Source organism: Moschus berezovskii, chromosome 19 (genome assembly GCF_049115385.1).
Source record: "Moschus berezovskii isolate FMDL1 chromosome 19, NW_MosBer_1.0, whole genome shotgun sequence".
In the NCBI taxonomy this organism is placed as follows: domain Eukaryota; kingdom Metazoa; phylum Chordata; class Mammalia; order Artiodactyla; family Moschidae; genus Moschus; species Moschus berezovskii.
In genome coordinates this window covers 73349603-73368464 of record NC_142478.1, presented here as the reverse complement: position 1 = coordinate 73368464, position 18862 = coordinate 73349603, and the positions used below count along the sequence as shown (strand labels likewise).

The following is an 18862-nucleotide window of genomic DNA, read 5'->3' as shown; positions in this document are numbered from 1 at the left end:
TTGGAAGAGAATATTTTCAATACCCTAGTCCAGCGAAGAACTGGTATCCAGAAAATATTTTTAAAATCTTCTACAAATCAATAGTAGTTTTTAAAAGACACACAACTCAATTTTCTTAAAAACTAGGAGAAAGACTTGAACGGACACCTCCCCAAAGGTATAAAGCGGTCAGTGAGCACGTGATAAAGGCCGAAAGGATCAGAACCTGTCTGGAACTCCAAGGATGAAAATCAGCTCAGACTGAAGAGCGTAAACGCAGCCCGACTGTGCAACAGGTTTGGAGGACGGCCCAGTTGATGAAGCCAACCAGAAGCCAAGCCTGCTTCTCCCTCGGCAATGCGGCAGCTGTCAGATGCCACGAGGACCCCCTCATCCTCAGCAGTGACACCCAGACAAGCTCTGCCGTGACCACTCACTCCTGAGGACACTCATTATGACAGCGCTCCCGAGGGTATCCCCACCTCTCAACCCGCCCCGTCTGGCCTTGGAAACAGCCAAGCCATCCAAAACAGACCCCTCTTTCTCTTAGAGCCTCCTCGGTTACCAATTCCCTTCCCTCGGGTACAGAGAGCAGCACTTCCCTCCTTCCTGGCAGTCAATCTGACTTGGTCACATTACACAGGTCCTGTTTCTGGCTCATTAGGCTTTAAGGCAGAGATGTCACTTTGCCGACAAAGGTCTGATCAGTCAAGGCTGTGGGCTTCCCCGACAGCTCAGTTGGCAAAGACCCTGGTTCAATTCCTGGGTTGGGAAGATCTACTGGAGAAGGTAGGCTTCCCACTCCAGTATTCTTGGGCTTCCCTGGTGGCTGAGCTGGTAAAGAATCCGCCTGCAGTGTGGGAGACCTGGGTTGGATCTCTGGGTTGGGAAGATCCCCTGGAGAAGGGAAAGGCCACCCACTCCAGTATTCTCGTCTGAAGAATCCCATGGACTGCCAGTGCATGGGGTCATAAATAGTGGGACACGGCTGAGCGACTTTCAAGGTTTCCCAGCACTCATGTACGGACGTGAGAGTTCAACCATAAAGAAGGCTGAGTGCATCTCCAGCTCCACGGACATGAGTCTGTGCAAACTGCAGGAGACACCGAAGGACGGCAAAGCCTGGCGTGCTGCGTTCATGGGGCCACAAAGAGCTGGACGTGACTTAGCGGATGAACAACAATAAGGCTTTACAGAAATGCTGTACGTCATCAGGAAAAGGAAACAGCTCTCCACATACCCACCGAAACGGCAGAGCTGAAAAGACTTCAAGAACAAGTGTTGGGGCTTCCCTGGCCGTCCAGTGGTTGAGAATCTGCCTTGCAATGCAAGGGACACAAGTTCGAGCCCTGACTGGGAAGATCCCACATGCCGTGGAACAACGAAGCCCACGCGCCACAACTACTGACCCTGTGCCCCAGAGCCCTTAAGCCCGGCTACTGAAGCCCGCACGCCCCGGAGCCTGTGCTCAGCAGCGAGAGGCCCGCACACGGTAACTAGGGGCAGCCTCCACTCGCCACAAGTGGAGAGAAGCACAAGCAAAACTAACTAAAGAAAACACTTCAACGCCTCTGAGGACGCCGGAGCAACCAGAATCCTCAGGTTTTCCAGCGGCAGCAGAAAATGATATGGCCACCTACAAGATCAAGCAGATGCCCACCCTCTGACCCAGAAGTCTACTTCAAAGGTAGCTACCCAAGAGAAGTGAAAACATACTCCGCTAAACAAAATGTCCACAGCAGCTTTAGGCAGGATGGCCTCAAACTGGAAAACAACTCCTATGTTAAAACAGATAGAAACAGTGTCTCAGATACACATACAACTGAATACTACTCTGCAAGTTAAAAATAGCCACAGATACATGCAATAACCTGGATCAATCGCAAAAACATTAGGCTGAACTTTAACAGACTCGAAGACATAACAGAGCAGGTACTATATGATCCCACTGTGCAAAGTTCAAAAGCATGCAAAAATGAACCTAGAACGGCAGAACGCAGGACAGGGACCACTTATGGGGGTAGGGACCGACAGGAGAAGGGCAGGAAGGAACTCCCTGGGATGATGGAAGCATTCTCCGACTCAGCTGCGCTGCGAGTTATCCTGGGACGCAATTTGTAAAACTTCAGTCTACTCACTTAACGTCTATACCTTTTCCTATATGTAAATTTCAGCTCAATTTAAAAAAAGGCCCCATCCTCAGTATAATATTTCACTGGCTGGTTAATAAACTATTATTTTTAGTCATAATTCATGAGATTCCACCATGAATTCAGTTTATATTCTGGAAATATTTTTTTAAGTACCCCAGGAATTATGGAAAGAGAGAACATGCACTTTTTTTTTTTTGGAATTTTGATTTGTTAAACTTGAAACCAAACCCATGGACATCAATTTACCCTAATAGCCACAAATCAGTTCCAGGGGATGGATTATCCTACTCAATGGTCATGGCAACCCTGTGGGATATTATCAATTCATCTCCATTTTACATCTGAGGAAACGGGCTCAGAGAGACTGAGTGACTTGCCCAGAGTCGCAGAGCTGCCAAGTGTGGAGTGTGGGTCTGAACTCAGTCAGGCCTGTCGGCTTCTAAGCCAGGTTCTCAATCACTCTGCCTTCTTGTGAACTAGGAAGGGAGGAACCTGAAAAACTAAGTTTTCTAAAAAGACCCAACCAAACCCAAAGCAGTAATGTCTAGATCTTTTTCGCCAGCCTTCAAGCCTCCAACTCCCTGCCTTGATTCGCCCTCTACACTTTTGTCTCGAGTGATGGTTCTAAACTCGCCCAAGGCTGGCGCCAACCACATCCCTTTTAGGAGCTCCTCTGGGCTGCTTCAAAGGTGCCCTCAATTTCTGGTCCCCACGACATGCCAAAATACAAACAAGCAAGCAGCAAACCAGCTGATTTGTAAAAGAAACGTGTGTTTTAGGTAGTGAAGCCATTTGTTGAATGCCTCTTACATTAGACCTTGGTACAGAAACTAAGGCAAAGCCCCTCTCCACAGCAGAGGGGGCAGAGATAAATGCCAGCCCACGTCAGCTTCTTGGCTTCGTGGCCGCCCACTAAAAACACCTCCTTGAACTTAGTGTAAGGAGCCCAGGGTTCTGGCTGCTCCTCTCCAACCAGCGTTCGGCGTCCTCCAAAGCCAAGTGCATGTCAGCTTCCCCCAGTGGTGGGCCCTCCCCCTGCATCTGTCCTAAGCGATGTACACTGTCCTTAGGGCAATATCCAAAACTCTCACTGGTTCCACGCACCTGTCACACACCTGTCCGTGATCCACCTGCAGGGTCAGGCAGCCCCTTGGTTTGCCCTTCTCGTCCCAACACCCACTCCCTCCACCCGCAAAGCAAGCCTCCCCAGGGCACACCCCTCAGCACGAAGCTCTGAGCCCTGGCAGAACCTGTGCTGACACTCTGAGGACACACACGGTCTGTTCTTTATGATTGTTCTCCAACTGTCCCTTGAGTATCAGTCTCCCCTCCTCACCAAGATTTAAAGTTCCTACCAAGTCACAGGGCTCCAAAGTCACTGCAGATGGTGACTGCAGCCATGAAACTAAAAGACGCTTACTCCTCGGAAGGAAAGTTGTGACCAACCTAGACAGCATATTAAAAAGCAGAGACATTACTTTGCCAACAAAGGCCCGTCTAATCAAGGCTATTGTTTTTCCAGTGGTCATGTATGGAAGTGAGAGTTGGACTGTAAAGAAAGCTGAGCACCGAAGAATTGATGCTTTCGAACTGTGGTGTTGGAGAAGACTCTTGAGAGTCCCTTGGACTGCAAGGAGATCCAACCAGTCTATCCTAAAGGAGATCAGTCCTGGGTGTTCACTGGAAGGTCTGATGTTGAAGCTGAAACTCCAATATTTTGGCTACCTCATGCGATCAGCTGATTAATTTGAAAAGACCCTGATGCTGGGACAGATTGAGGGCAGGAGGAGAAGGGGACGACAGAGGATGAGATTGTTGGATGGCATCACCGACTCAATGGACATGGGTTTGGGTGGACTCCGGGAGTTGGTGATGGACAGGGAGGCATGGCACGCTGCAGTCCATGGGGTCGCAAAGAGTCGGACACGACTGAGCGACTGGACTGAACCAAGTCATAAAAAGACCTTCCTCCTGATCCAGCAGCAAGTACTTGGACTTTGGAATAAGGGAGACCTGAATGTAAACACTGGCTGTTGTTACACAGGTGAGTCATTTATCACTTTGAACCTGTTCTCTCCGGGCTGCTGTGAGAAGGAAATTATTAGTGAAGATGATGTCGTCACAGGCAAATGGGCTTCTGTATTTTCCACTCTCCCCTCGCACCACACCTACACCTCCGTGGCCAACAGTTAGTCATTAATGGCCTCTTCACTATGTTCCACTAACAGGTGGTGCAAACCTGCTCTCGGCAAGTCCACCCCCACAGGAGCTAAAAGGATGGAGCTCTGCCCATCCTAACTTTGTTGACAATTAATGTTTTCAAGGCTTCAAAGTCAGGCTGAGGGACTTCCCTGGTGGCCAAGAAGTTAAGAAACCGCCTTCCAATGTGAGGGACACAGGTCCCCAGATGGGGTTGACACAGGTCCCAGGTTGATCCCTGGTTAGGGAACCAAGATCCCATATGCCACGGGGCAACTAAGCTCACACTTGCCACAACTAAAAAAGCACACCAATGAAGACCCCATCCATTAAGAGGGAAAAAAAAGGTCTAGGAGAAGAGGAGCCAAGCATTTCAGGGAAATCACACTTAAGAAAGCTGGCCAAGGTGATGCGACGTCCAACCACACTCTGATCTGGGAAGCTGACGGGCAGCTTTGAAGCAGCTCACTGTGGCTCACGATGGGGGAAGGGACGTAAAACCAGGGCAGTTCTCAAAGCACTTGTACACAGATGGGCAAATGTTTCCCCAGGGGAAACCCGGGCTGTCTCTTCCTGGCAGATGAGCTCAGTGAGCCCACTCTGTTGAAAATCCAGGAAGAACCCAGGCCGAGGGTGCCAGCAGGCTGAGAAACAAAACAAAGGGCTACGTGGGCAACAGACCCAGACCCGAGACACGTGGCTGGGCACGGAGAGGAGCCATGCGCAGTACCTGTGAAAGCACGCTGCCTGGGCCTCGAAGGCTCGCTGCTGCCGGCGCCACAGCCAGAGTCTCCTCCACGCCTGGAAGGCTGCAGGCAGGGCTCTCTGCTGGAAGTGGCCATCTGCTCTGGCCTGCAACAGCTGAGGTGAAAGCCATGAATGATCATTTGTACTTTACATTAAAAAAGAAAAAAAGTCTTTCCAGGTCACATCCTCAAGGGAGGACTGCTTCCGATACAAATACCTTTTAAAATGAAAATCATCACTTTTAATTTCTGCCAACATGACAGGTGAAAACTGAAATGATAGGTGGAAAACTTTCCCTTTCATTAAAAGTGAATTAAGCATCTCTCCCTACATTTTACCCCGTATGTGTGTGTATATATATTTATTTAACTTTTTTCCTATGACCCAAGTGTTCATCCTCATCCCCCAGTTTACTGACTGTCAGCATTTAACTCAGTGACATATACAGGTTTTTTGAACCTTAAATTTATTAGTCCTCTGCCATGTGTTTTATCAATTTTGTATCCACCCTGTAGTTTTTTATTTTATAATACTTATTTGAAATACGGAGTCTTTAAGTTTTTATGTAATTATAAAAGGCTACTTAATCTACCACAGGACCAGTAAAATCTGCCATATGACCCAGAAACCCCACTACTGGGCATATACCCTGAGAAAACTATATCAAAAAGGACACATGTACCCAACATTCACAGCAGCACTGTTTACAGCAGCCAGGACATGGAAGCAACCTAAATGTCCATCAAGAGATGAATGGAAAAAGAAGTTGTGGTATATATATCAGAATAAAGATATATATATATATATATATATATCAGAATAAAGATATATATATATATATCAGAATAAAGATATATATATATATATATATATCAGAATATCATTCAGCCATAAGAAAGAATGAATTTGAGTCAGTTTTAGTGAGGTGGATGAACCTAGAGTCTGTTACAGAGTACAGTAAATCAGAAAAACAAACAGCATATGAGTGCATACATATGGAATCTAAAAGAAGGATCCTATTTGCAGGGAAGGACTGGAGATACAGATGTGGAGAATGGGCTTGTGGACACGGTGGGGGAGGGCGCGAGTGGGAGAACAGAGAAGTAGCTTCAGCATATACACACTATTGGGTGTCAGGCGGATCGCTGGTGAGAAGCTGCTGTGTGGCACAGGGAGCCGCGTCTGGCCCTCTGTGATGACCTAGAGGGATGTGAAGCGGGAGGGGGGAGGTATGTATGATTATGGCTTTTTTGCACTGTTGTATGGCAGAAACCAACACAAGTTAAAATTTAAAAACATGTATATTTAAATAAAAAATAGAAAGAAAAAAAAGGCTACTACTGTTCTGTCCAGTTTTAAGCTGGCTTAAACTTCAGAACATTCAGAACACTAAGACCATGGCATCTGATCCCAATACTCCTTGGCAAATAGAGGGAGAAAAAAATGGGAAGAGTGACGAACTTTATTTTCCTGGGCTCAAAAATCACTAAGGATGGTGACAGCAGCCATGAAATTAAAAGACACCTGCTCCTTGGAAGAAAACTTTTGATAAACTGAGACAGACTATTAAAAAGCAGAAACACCACTTTGCTGACAAAGGTCCATGTAGTCAAAGCAAAGGTTTTTCCAGTAGTCAGGTATAGATCTGAGAGTTGGCCCATAAAGAAGGCTGAGCGCTGAAGAACTGATGCTTTTGACTTGTGGTACTAGAGAAGACTCTTGAGAGTACCTTAGACAGCAAAGAGATCAAACCAGTCAATCCTAAAGGAAATCAACCCTCAATATTCATTGGAAGGACTGACGCTGAAGCTTCAATACTTGGGCCACCTGATGCGAAGAGCTGACTCACTGGAAAAGACCCTGATGCTGGGGAAGATTGAGGGCATAAGAAGCAGGTGACAGAGGATGAGATGGTTGGACGGCATCATTGAGTCAATGGACATGGGTGTGGGCAAACTCCAGGAGGTAGTGAAGGACAAGGAAGCCTGGTGTGCTGCAGCCTATGGGGCCAACAAAGAGCTGGACACGGCTGAACGACTGAACGAAAACAACTACTATTCTATGGCTCCATCAGTAGGAACACATGACAGGATGATACATATGCCTTCATGATACAAACTCTTGGGGTCGGGGGGAAGCATACACATGTGTGGGTGTTTCTAAGACAGGGCTGGCTGCAGGGAATTCCCTTCAGTCCAGTGGCTAGGCCTTCCACCACTGGGAGGCACGGGTTCCAAACCTGGTTGGGGAACTAAAACGCCCATGCCTTGGCCAAAGACAGTAACAACAACTAAAACAAAACCAAAGAACAAGACTGCAAACTCTTTGATCTTCCTTTCCTTGAATCTGGGTGGACAGTGACTACTCGGACCAACGGTGGAAGTGACACGGAGTGACCTCTAAGGCAAGGTCTTAAGGGCCACACAGCTCCCGCCCTGTTCCTGGGAGCACTCTGGAGCCCTGAGCTGCAGCAGAGGAAGTCTGCTACCCAGGGGCCGCCATGCTGAAAGGAAGCCCGAGCCTCTGGGGAAGGCCATGCACAGGCTGTCTTGTTAACAGTCCCAGTGGAGCCCCATCTTTGAGTCATCCCAGCCCCGGAACCAGACGAGTGAGTGAAGAAACTAAATGACTCCAACCCCTGCCGCTAGAATCTTACCAGCAGAGGCCCCAGTAACACGGAGCAGAGACCAGTTATCCTTGCTATATTCTCTCTCAATTTTTGACACACAGGATCCTTAAAACATAATAAAATGGTGGTTGTTTTAATCCACTGAGTTTGGGGTGATTTTTTTTTTACAAAGCAATAGAAAATTTCACAGCATGCCTACGTGTGTGTTTGTGGATATATGGTACACACACTCCCACTCACACAGAGGAAAAAAAATCAGGTTTTTTTTTAACCCTAACCCTAATTCACCAAATGTCATCTTAGAGGCAGGATTATGGGTGTTTTAATTTATTCTTTTTTATGTCTTTCTACACTTCTCAAATTTTCTGTGATGTCTACCTACTGCTTATGGGCGTTTTCAAGTATAAACAAGAGTAGAAGCAATAATATAACAAATTCCCACAGACGTCTCACCCAGCTTCAACAACAAGCAAATGCTCTTGCCATTCTTTGTAATATCACTTCTTAAATAGAAGGAAACACACAACAAATTACATTTTTATCTTTTCTTAAAATAAAAGGCACTGATGTGTTCCTGGATATCTGAACCAAGCAATACTACTCAGATTGTTAGCTACAGGTTTTTTAAAACACAGCAGCTGAGCAGGGCTCTTGCTATTTCCCACTGTGTGGGCTGCGCTGGAGACCTGTAGAGATAGGACTCTGACCCTTGACCTTCTTCCAGTGCTGGGCCCCAGGGTCAAGCGGATCCCTGTTTTTCAGGGAGAAATTCAATGAGACCCTTTGCTTCTTTTCCACCTTGAATAAACATAGCCTTTCAACTCGGGGGCTCACATTCTTTATCTAAAAGGGCTCTTTCTTCATATTCTGTTGCGCTTGCATTAAATGACCTTGAGAGACCAGGTGGCAATGTCCTTTCCTAAACAGCCACATAATCCAAAGGGACGTCAAAGAATGCACCAATTCTAAGCCTTTTCCAGGTGTGGAAGGCAAAGGTGACACAGAATCAACCCATGCCCTGGTCAGTCCCAAACACCAAGCACTGGGGTGGTCTTTGGAGAAAAGTCTGAAGCAGTCACCAGCAGCTCATCTGTTTGTTCACCTGTGTCCCCTGTTCATCCAAACATGGGCAGGGCCTGCCCTCAGCCAATAGTTTAGGAGATGAACGGGGCAGGACAGGCTCTGTGCGCAAGGGGCCTAGAGCCTGGTGGGGCGGCTGAGGTGGGCAGCAGCCGATGCCGGGGGATGCAAAGGCCGCGTGTGGGATGGAGGCAGGGACCAGGGCCGACACCTCAGCTGAAAGGGCAGCGGGCAGACTGGGAAACGGGCAGGCAGAGAACACCCAGGAAGGACTGGCAGCTGGACTGTGCACAGCCGTCAAGGGCAGAGCGGACACAGGAACAGGGAGAAGAGCAGGCGTGACCAGCTCCCAAGGGAGTCAGTATGCTGTCCACACCAAGCGACCAGCCAAAATCCTTAGATGCACGTGTCAGACTCGAGCAGCAGATGGAGAGGGCAGCAGCGAAATAACCAGGAGGAGCCTGGTTCACGTCCCTCCCCGCTTTCACCAGGGGGAAGGCCAAGCAAACAGCTGAGCAGCCCAGGTCCTACTGCGAGGCCCTGCAGACATCACCAATTGAACACACACTCCCCTGAGCCTGATGTGGCCTGGAAACGCACCTTTCTCAGTTCAGCGATCAGCCATCGTTAGAGCACCCCTTGGGCTGAACTACAAGCCCTGTGAGAGCAGGAACCCTGTGTGCTTTGTATACAGCTGCATTCTCAGGGCCTGGCTCGGTCTCAGGCATAGCAGCTGTTCAGTAAGCCTTTCTCCACCTGCCTCCTCCCACCACTGTGGGCGCCAGTCTCACGTGGTTTAGCTCTGGGATATGGGGCTCAGGCTCAACACTGTCCCCAGCACCTCCCGAAGGCCCCACGTGATGAAGGGCTGGCTGAGGACAGTCGCGATGGGAACAGAATGGCTGACAGGCTCATCGCCTTCAGAGCGCAGCCGTGCGGTCCACGCACGTGCAGGCGGGGGCGGGAGGTGGGGCGAGTCATGCAGACCTTCTGACACCCCTGGAGGGCCCTGGGGCAGAACCTTTGAGCTTTTCACGGTGCCCTTGCCTCCAAACCACAACACCAGGCCTGATACAGGCCTTTCCCAAGAATCTCTCCAATGCCAGCAGACCCAAGAATGTGAGCCGGCAGAGCCCGCTGAGCTGAGGAACCCCGCACCTGCTGGGATCGCCTCTTCTGGGTGGACCGTGACCACAGCTGGAAACACTTGCGAAGCAATGTTATTCTGAAACAAAACACAACAGCGAGGGGTTACCCTCCCAGTCCCAGGTTTCTAAACGTTTGTTTTGACTTTAAGGAAGGTGAATCTGGGTGTAGGTACTTCTTGAGCAGCATGGGGGCCCTCAGGGGTTTCATTCTAGGAGAGAAGGAAATAATCTGATATTGAGAGGAAATCCACCAATCCCTGATTTTGGACTGTGGCCTGAAGCCCAAAATTTAACAGCTTTCTTGTAAATCTAATTGGACCACCAAGGACAGTGGACTTGGAATTAGGTAATATGTATGAAATCCCCCAAATATGCTGAACTTTCTGGTTTTATGGTCAAACTCTGGGGTCTTTTAGGACCATGGTGGTCTGTGACATGCCTTCATAGTAATACTGAGATTGAGAACCACGCTCAGCTTTGTAAAATAGGATTTATAATAGTTTTAAAACTGGCAGCTCCAATCTGAGTCGGCTAAATACTGGGATTCTCACTGGCTCATTAAAAAGTGCTCCAAAATTGGACCCATAGCTATGCAAATTAAGTTATACTCTTGGGGGAGGGTTTATTGAACATGTCTTTCAGCAAGAAAGTGAATAAAAGTAATGAAAAAATTTGTTAGAAAAGGGGATTCCCTGGCAATCCAGTGGTTAGGGCTCCACACTCTCACTGCTGAGGACCCTGGTTCAATCCCCCGTGGGGGAATTAAAAATTCCACAAGCCACGAGGGGCGGTCAAAAAAAAATAAAAAGTGAACAGCGGTTCCCTCTGAAGAATAAGACTAAGCCGTTGAAGGAAGGAGTCCAGGCAGTCTTTATGTTTCACTTTCTGAGTCTTTTCTATACATTCTGAGGTTTCCCTGTGGATGTGTGGTGCCTTGATTTACTTACTTTAACTGAGGACATGCTTCACAACCTCCAAGACCAAGCCACAAACACGCACCTGCCTGGGGCATCTTGGTAACACTGCTTTGGCCTGAATTCCGAGACGGACCGTCCCTGACGCCCGAGACCTGAGGCGCTGGTGGCCGAGCACCAGCACAAGCACTCCTCACCCCACCTCCCGCCTTGCCACCAAACGCAAGAGGCAGGCGGGGACCACTGGTCCACAGCAGGGCCTTTCCCAATCTGCACAGTAACGTGGGGAAGGGCGAGTGATGACTCCTGGAGACCAGCAAGCAAGTAACAGCAGGCCCCTGGGGAGCCTGCAGCCCACGTCCCTACCTGCTGTGGTCCCAGGCAGCGTGCAGGAAGGGCAGCTGCTCTCTTTCCTCCCTCTGCTCGAGCCGCGACTGCCAGAGGTTCCACACCCTGTGCAGCAGCTGAAGCGAAACAAGAAGGAAATGGAAGTTCATTAATGCAAAACAATCTCTCCTGACCCATTAGGGAGCGAATCTGTAACTCCAGAAGATGCAGGAATTACCTCAACTTGGAACCCCCGACATGTAAAGACTTGAAAAATAATTACAGCCAAACTATATGGAACTATTCTGGGCCAACATAAAAAGCAATCAGCTGGATCTACCAGATATGTGGAAATCAAATGAAGAAGCTGTTCCTAATCGGGGCCTTTTGGAGGCCAACACCATTTTAGAAATTAAAACTGATCTTATCACATATTACTATTTATGAATCTTTTGTGACCCCATGGACCGCAGCCCACTAGGCTCCTCTGTCCATGGGATTTCCCAGGGAAGAATACTGGGGTGGGTTGCCATTTCTTACTTCAGGAGATCTTCCCAACGCAGGGACTGAACCTGGCTCTCTTGCATCTCCTACAGTGGCAGGTAGATTCTTTACCCTAGTGAGGAAAGCTCACTGTCTACGAAGTAGTCTTGCCAAAAAACATTTAACTTCAATCTAGTCAAGCCCTTAGATCTAATTTCCAGTTCATAAGAGCTAATTAGGAAAAAGGGAAATCAAATGACATCAAAAGTAAACAGAAAAATGGAGAATAGGAAGACTATACAAAATACTGGTCTTCCTTTTCAAAAAGTCAATGTCATTAAAAATACATATATACATTATGCTAAGTGAAACGAGCCAGTCACAAAAGGGCAAAATTCTATAAATATGAGGTACCTGGAACAGTCAAATTCACAGAGACAGGAAGGAGAGTGCTGGTTGCCAGGGGCTGGAGGAGGTGGAGGAGACTGGGATGTATTGTTTTGGTTCGGCAAGATGAAAGGATTCTGGAGATGGATGATGGCTGCACAGTAATGTTAATGTACTTAATGCCACTGAATTGTACACTTAATGGTTAAGATGATAAATTTTGTGGGTTTTACCACAATTAAAAAATAAACACTTTAAACAAAAGAAATGGGGGGTGGAGGAAGCTTTTTGATTTATTAGAGTCTTAAGAGACATAACCCAATCTAGTAAGTCATCAATTTTTAATTGAATCCTGGCTTGTGAAAAACAACTATAAACACATTTGGGTTGGGGCAACTGAATTTAAACATGGAAACCTGAATATGTGCTTGGTATTGGTTAATACTGGGCTTCTCAGGTGGCGCTAGTGGTAAAGAATCCTGCCGATGCAAGAGATACAGGTTCGATCCCTGGGTTGGGAAGATCCCCTGGAGGAAGAAATGGCAACCCACTCCAGTACCCTTGCCTGGAAAATCTCATGGACAGAGGAGCCTGGCGGGCTACAGTCCATGGGGTCGCAAAGAGTTGGACATGACGGAGTGCCTGAGCACACGCTGGTTAGCATCAGGGCATTACTATTCGTTTTGTTATGGATGATAATGATATTGTGGTCACAGAGCAAAAGGCTCTCATCTGGGGGCGATGCACACTGAAATGCTTAGATGTACAGTGTCACAACATCTCTAATTTATTTTGAAATGACTCAGGGGAAAAAAGCAAACGTTCACAATTGTTGAACTTGAATGGTAAAGGAAACTGAGGTTTGTTATACTATGTTTACATTTTTTCTGTGCTTTTGAACACTTTCACAAATAGAAAACCCCCTTCTATGCCCAGAAGCACAACTGACAAATGAAGGTAGAATGTTGGTTACCCTCAGGAAAATTAACCACTGAAGGTGACAGGCACAGTGCAAACAGCACCAAAGTCCCTGGAATACAGGACTTAAGAGTATATCCCCAGGTCAAGGCTGAATCCACAGTCCTTGACCTCTGATTCAACTACCAATTTTTTTTTTTAAGCAAACAGATAAAAAACGGCATTACATAAGAGAAAAACAAGAGTTTCTCTATCCCATGGTATGGATCACTGAAGAAAATGGACCTGAAGGTTGTGGAGTCTCAAGATCCGAACAAACCTCTAAGCACAAAGTTTAAAAAAAGAGAGAAAGAAGGGCCATCAGAAGAGGTGCCTTGGTACAGAAGAGGGCCTCACCATGACATCGTGCTGCTGATGAGCAAGATTCCTTCTTATCCGTTGGAGACGGGCGTGGGTCACGTTGTCCTTCAGGGCTTTAAAGCAAAAATGCTGTGAAAAGAACAGACACAGTCAGCAGCGTGCCTGTAACAGTAAGCTCGATGCTGGAGAAGGTGCTGAGAAGCTCAGCCGTGGCTGTTCACAGATGATCCCAGGTCCCAGACAGTGTTTCTCTGAGATTCAGTTGGGAGCCTGATGTAAGCCAGCCCACACAGTAGGCACTTAATAAACACTCCCTGCTGCCCACAGGTACTGCACACACAAGAACAAATCACCCTCACCTCTGACCAAGAGAAGTCCCTGTGACCCACACAGAAACACCAGACAAAGGTCAAAATATCACCACTGCCTCTCAGAAAAGAGACAGGCTTTCAGCTTATGATGGGTTTAATTTTTCTTTACCCCGTGGGGTCAACATGCACACTTGGTTCAGTTGCTAAGTCAAGTTCGACTCTTTGTGACCCCATGGACGGCAGCACACCCGGCCTCTCTGTCCTTCACCATCTCCCAGAGTTTGCTCAAACTCATGTCCACTGAGTCACTGATGCCATCCAACCATCTCATCCTCTGTCACCCCCTTCTCCTCTGCCTTCAATCTTTTCCAGCATCAGGGTCTTTTCCAATGCGTCAGTTCTTTGCATCATGTGGCCTTGCAGTCCAAGGAACTCTCAAGAGTCTTCTCCAGCACCACAGTTCGAAAGCATCAATTCTTCAGCGCTCAGCCTTCTTTATGGTCCAACTGTCATATCGGTACATGACTACTGGAAAAACCATAGGTTTGACTAGGTGGACCTTTGCTGGCAAATTGATGTCTCTACTTTTTAATATGCTATCTCACTTTGTCAGCTTTTCTTAACATGTTATCTCGGTTGAAGGTTTTTTTAAGGAGTAAGTGACTTTTAAGTTCATGGCTGCAGTCACCGTCCACTGCGATTTTGGAGCTCCCCAAAATAAAGTCTGTCACTATTTCCATTGTTTCCCCATCTATTTGCCATGAAATAATGGGGCTAGACGGAGAAGGCAATGGCAAGCCACTCCAGTGCTCTTGCCTAGAAAATCCCATGGATGGAGGAGCCTGGTAGGCTGCAGTCCGTGGGGTCGCTAAGGGTCGGACACGACTGAGCGACTTCACTTTCACTTTTCACTTTCACACATTGGAGAAGGAAATGGCAACCCACTCCAGTGTTCTTGCCTGGAGAATCCCAGGGACGGGGGAGCCTGGTGGGCTTCCGTCAACGGGGTCACGCAGAGTCGGACACGACTGAAGTGACTCAGCAGCAGCAGCAGCAGCGGCGGCAATGGGGCTAGATGCCATGATATTCGTTTTTTGAACGCTGAGTTTTAAGCCAGCTTTTTAACCCTCCTCTTTCACCTTCAAGAGGCTCTTTAGTTCCTCTTCGCTTTCTGTCCTTAGGGTGGTATCACCTGTATATCTGCAGTTGTTGCTATTCCTCTTGGCAATCTTGCATATTTACTGCAAATGCAGTTTTGCAGAGTAGAACAGAAGGAAAAGAAGTAATATTTGGTGACTGAGGTGGGGTGATAGGGTCAAGACATGCTGGCCTGGCTCCAGCTCCATCGAAAATGCTTCATGGGTGACTAAGCGGAGCCCACGCTCCACAGGCTGATTTCAGTTTTCTGAGACAGAGAAGAAGCACCTAGGGGTTTTCACAGAGTCATCTGTGGGTCCCCAGAGGCTCCTGACAGTGTCTGGAGGCCACCTCGTGTGATGAGGGTGGGGGAGAGCAGCCGGCAAAATGGACACCATTCCCAGACCTGGCTTCGTCCACTGCACCTCAACTTGGATTGATTTTCAAGACTAGGCCTCCACCATTTAAAAAGGGGGTCTGCCGTGTTGATACCCCAGGACTAGATCCCTTCTAAGGCTCCTCTGCAGCTCCCAACCCTTCTGACCCCACACCTTCACCGTCTCTGATCCAAAATTAAAATCAGGACATGACAATGAAGGGGGCTTCCATGATGAATGGCAACCACACAACCAGATGCACTTAAAGAGCATGACATGGGTTGGGCCCCCCAAGGAGGGATGCCCGAGCACAGCCGTGGCGCCCTTACCAGCAGGCTGCGCCTGTGGTGTTCTCCCGCCTCCTTCCAGCGCTCAGCTTCCTCTGCGCACAGCAGCGTGTCTGCCAGAGTCAAGGCTTCTCGTCTCAACAAGGACCCGCCCCAGTCCAGTGCGACCCCAGTGACCCGTCCCAAGGGTCCGGGCTGCAGGTGACGACGAGCAAGCCAAGAGGGCTGGTGTCCACCTCGTCTCGCCTAATGACCCAGGGAAGAGAGGACTGAGGGGAACCACCACGTGAGTTATTTATCTGCCTTTCTCCCCTCTGATGCCTGCTTCATGAGGGGCAAAAACAGTCGAGATAAACTGCTACCAGTCGGAGTAAACATTTCAAAATCTCAGCAGAACCTGCTCCGAGCTTTCCCATACTCTGTTTTGGCAGCACAATCTGGTCAGATGTCTGAGCTAAAACCCTTGGAGTTATTTTCAATCCTTTTCTCCTCCTACCCCTCCATCTCTCAGCTGCCAAGTCCATCTGCTCCCCTCACTGTCTCCACGTTCCGTCCCCACCCCCAGCACTGGGCCGTGCACCAGACTGGGTCCCCTGTGCCAGCTTCACTCCCACCATCGAGCCTCGTCCTTCTGAAAGTACAGATTGGCTGCATCGCTTCTCAAAAACCGGCAGGAGATCCTCAGTGTCCTGGGATGAAGCCCAGGTTCCTGACCACCCACACAAGGGCCCCATGAGCCAGTCCCCAGCCTGTATCTGCCTGCCCCTAACACCCCACAACACAGGGCAGACCCCGGTCACCACCCCTGGTGCTCTTCCTCATCCACGCCTGCGTAAATGCCACTCCTTACACCCGGACCGCCTCTCCCGATTCCCCTGGCGGGAGAACGTGTCAGCCTGCAAGGCTTAAATTCAGCTCAAACATCAATTACCTCCTCGGCTAGGTCTCCACAGCAGCTCTGCTGCTGCTGCTGCTGCTGCTGAGTCACTTCAGTCGTGTCCGACTCTGTGTGACCCCTTAGACGGAAGCCCACCAGGCTCCCCTGTCCCTGGGATTCTCCAAGCAAGAACACTGGAGTGGGTTGCCACTTCCTTCTCCAATGTGTGAAAGTGAAAAGTGAAAGTGAAGTCGCTCAGTCGTGTCTGACCATTAGCGATCCCACGGACTGCAGCCCACCAGGCTCCTCCATCCATGGGATTTTCTAGGCAAGAGTACTGGAGTGGCTTGCCATTGCCTTCTCCACAGCAGCTCTAGCAGGTGTTAATACAAACCTTTATGATAGTACTTATCATTTACACAGACTGGTTTTCATGTCTATTTTCCCCAGTTGACAACGAGCTATTGTTAAGTCTCTAGGTTTCCCTGTATTCCAGAACTTGGACAAGAGTTCAGTGAACAAATGAAAATGTGAGTGAATACCCAGGGCAGTCCAAACCCCAAACCTGAGCACAGACTGTGGCAGAGGGAGGGATTAAGAAAGTGCATGGAATCAGAAGCCCGGCTCTGCCAGTGAGACTGAAAATCACTTAGCACCCCCGACTCCGCTTCCTCATCTGTGAGATGGAGATGGTGACACCCACTCCCCAGGTTGCTATGAGGACTAAGGAGACAATCACAAAGGCTGAACACAGCAACAGCTCAATGAGCGGAAGGTGGGACCGTAACAACATGGCCGCCAAGGACAGACTCTTTCTGAAACAGAAGTGAAATGAAACAAATTTCTGAAGCAGAAATGGCATGGCTATTTCCACCATCTAACAGGCAGGAAGAAAAGGATGAAACGATAACAGAATCAGGGCAGTGGGGTGCTTCTGACGGGGAGGGAAGGGAGCACAGTCTGGGAGGAGCGCACTGGGGTATGTGCAATGGTCTATTCAATTGTGTTCATTTTACTGTTGTTCTTTAAGCTACAGAAGTTTGTTACACGCACTCTTTTGTATGAGTATTCCCAGAATGGAACAAAAAAATTTTTTTAAAAAGCTGACCAGAGATTAGGACTGTCTGAAACTGCTGGGTAACCATTCCCCATGTATCTGCTGACTGTCTTATAGGCTGCCAGGCTCTCACCGTCTTGGCTGGGCCGGAGGACAGGCCTGAGAAAGGCAAAGGATACAGTGTTTCCAGTGAGTCAAGGCCCTCCGCAGCTGTGTCCTCCTGGCCAGCCCCTCCACCTGCGCGTGGTGGGCGTGCAGGCTCTCCCTCTGCTCCCAGGCCCGCCGCCAGGCACAGAAGTGCGTCTGGAGCAGGGTGATGCAGTAGACTTGCTCGGCCATCTCTGCAACAGAGAGAGGAGCTTCAGTGCCGCCCCGTCAAGGCTGGACCACGAGCTGGAGGCATCTTTAGGATGGGCTGAAACCCACTCCTGGCACATGGCAGGGATTCAAGGCTGCTGCTCCACAGAGCACACTAGAAAACAAGGGTATGAACAGGGTAGGGTTGCGATGCATTCCTGAGATACAACTCTGCTCTCCAAGGAAAGAGAAAAGGATTCTGTCAAAGGACTGAAGCTCCTGGTTAGTGGCCGAGAAGCAGGAATGGGGACGGCTGTTTCTAAAGAAAACCCCATTTTGCTCCTGCCTCTTTCCCAGCGTTTTGGGGACTTCGGGGAACAAGTCAGTGACACACGACTCAGTCGACACGCTGGTACAGGCTTCTGTGAGCCTTCAGCCAGGCTGATACAGGCCGCCAACTCCATCTCCTTTTAAGACTAATTAGCTAATGGCCTGATGAGCTTAAGGCCAGAGAGGGGAAGGGCACTGGTCCTGGAATGAGAATGCCTGAAGTGGAGGCATGTATTAGTCTGCAACTCATCATTAAATAGCTTCATGCCTTCAACTTCCAGGCTTGGGCAGCCAGACAGTGGGCACCTCAGCTCTCCCAAGAGACAGTGCTGGTAAGCTAGGAATCCTGCAGGGAGGCCTGGGGAAAGCAGGAGAGGCCAACCCTGCGGCCAGGACTTCTGTGTGGGCTCGAGAAACTGAAGGACAAAAAGTACTGGCGTTCATGACCAATTTATCGCTATTTCTGACCTATTTTAGGGAAACTAAGCCATCAGGATAGTGCTCAGAAAGCTCAACATCATAAATCACGCATCTGCATAACCAGGGACAAACAATCCAAATATCTGTTGTCTCTTTTTTTGGCCACGCCACACAGTTTATGGGATTTTAGTTCCCCAACCAAGGATCAAGCCCTCGCCCTCAGCAGTGACCGCATGGAGTCCTAACACTGGACTGCCATGGATTCCCCGAAATATCTATTAAAAGAAGAATGACTAAGTAGATTAAGGTAAGCCCCCCCAACCCCTGTAAAACACAGTCATTAAAAAAAAAAATTATAGGATTTCCCTGGTGGTCCAGTGGTTAATAACTTCGTCTTCTGGATAGCTAGGAAGTCTGGGGTGGATTGTACACACTGCTGCATTTT

The 18862-nt window shown here is 48.6% G+C and overlaps 1 protein-coding gene across 18 annotated transcripts in view; it reads right to left on the bottom strand.

Annotated features, from left to right (window-relative positions):
• Nucleotides 1–18862, bottom strand: part of SFI1 (SFI1 centrin binding protein) — an 85529-nt gene that overhangs the window by 15182 nt on the left and 51485 nt on the right. For all 18 annotated transcript variants that reach the window (XM_055405736.2, XM_055405744.2, XM_055405733.2 and 15 more), the window contains 6 exons: nt 17550–17711; nt 15479–15549; nt 13361–13453; nt 11216–11313; nt 9946–10012; nt 5062–5192 (listed from right to left, as the gene is read on the bottom strand). In XM_055405736.2, coding sequence (XP_055261711.2) covers nt 5062–5192; nt 9946–10012; nt 11216–11313; nt 13361–13453; nt 15479–15549; nt 17550–17711 — 622 coding nt within the window. The remainder of the gene's footprint in view (nt 1–5061; nt 5193–9945; nt 10013–11215; nt 11314–13360; nt 13454–15478; nt 15550–17549; nt 17712–18862) is intronic.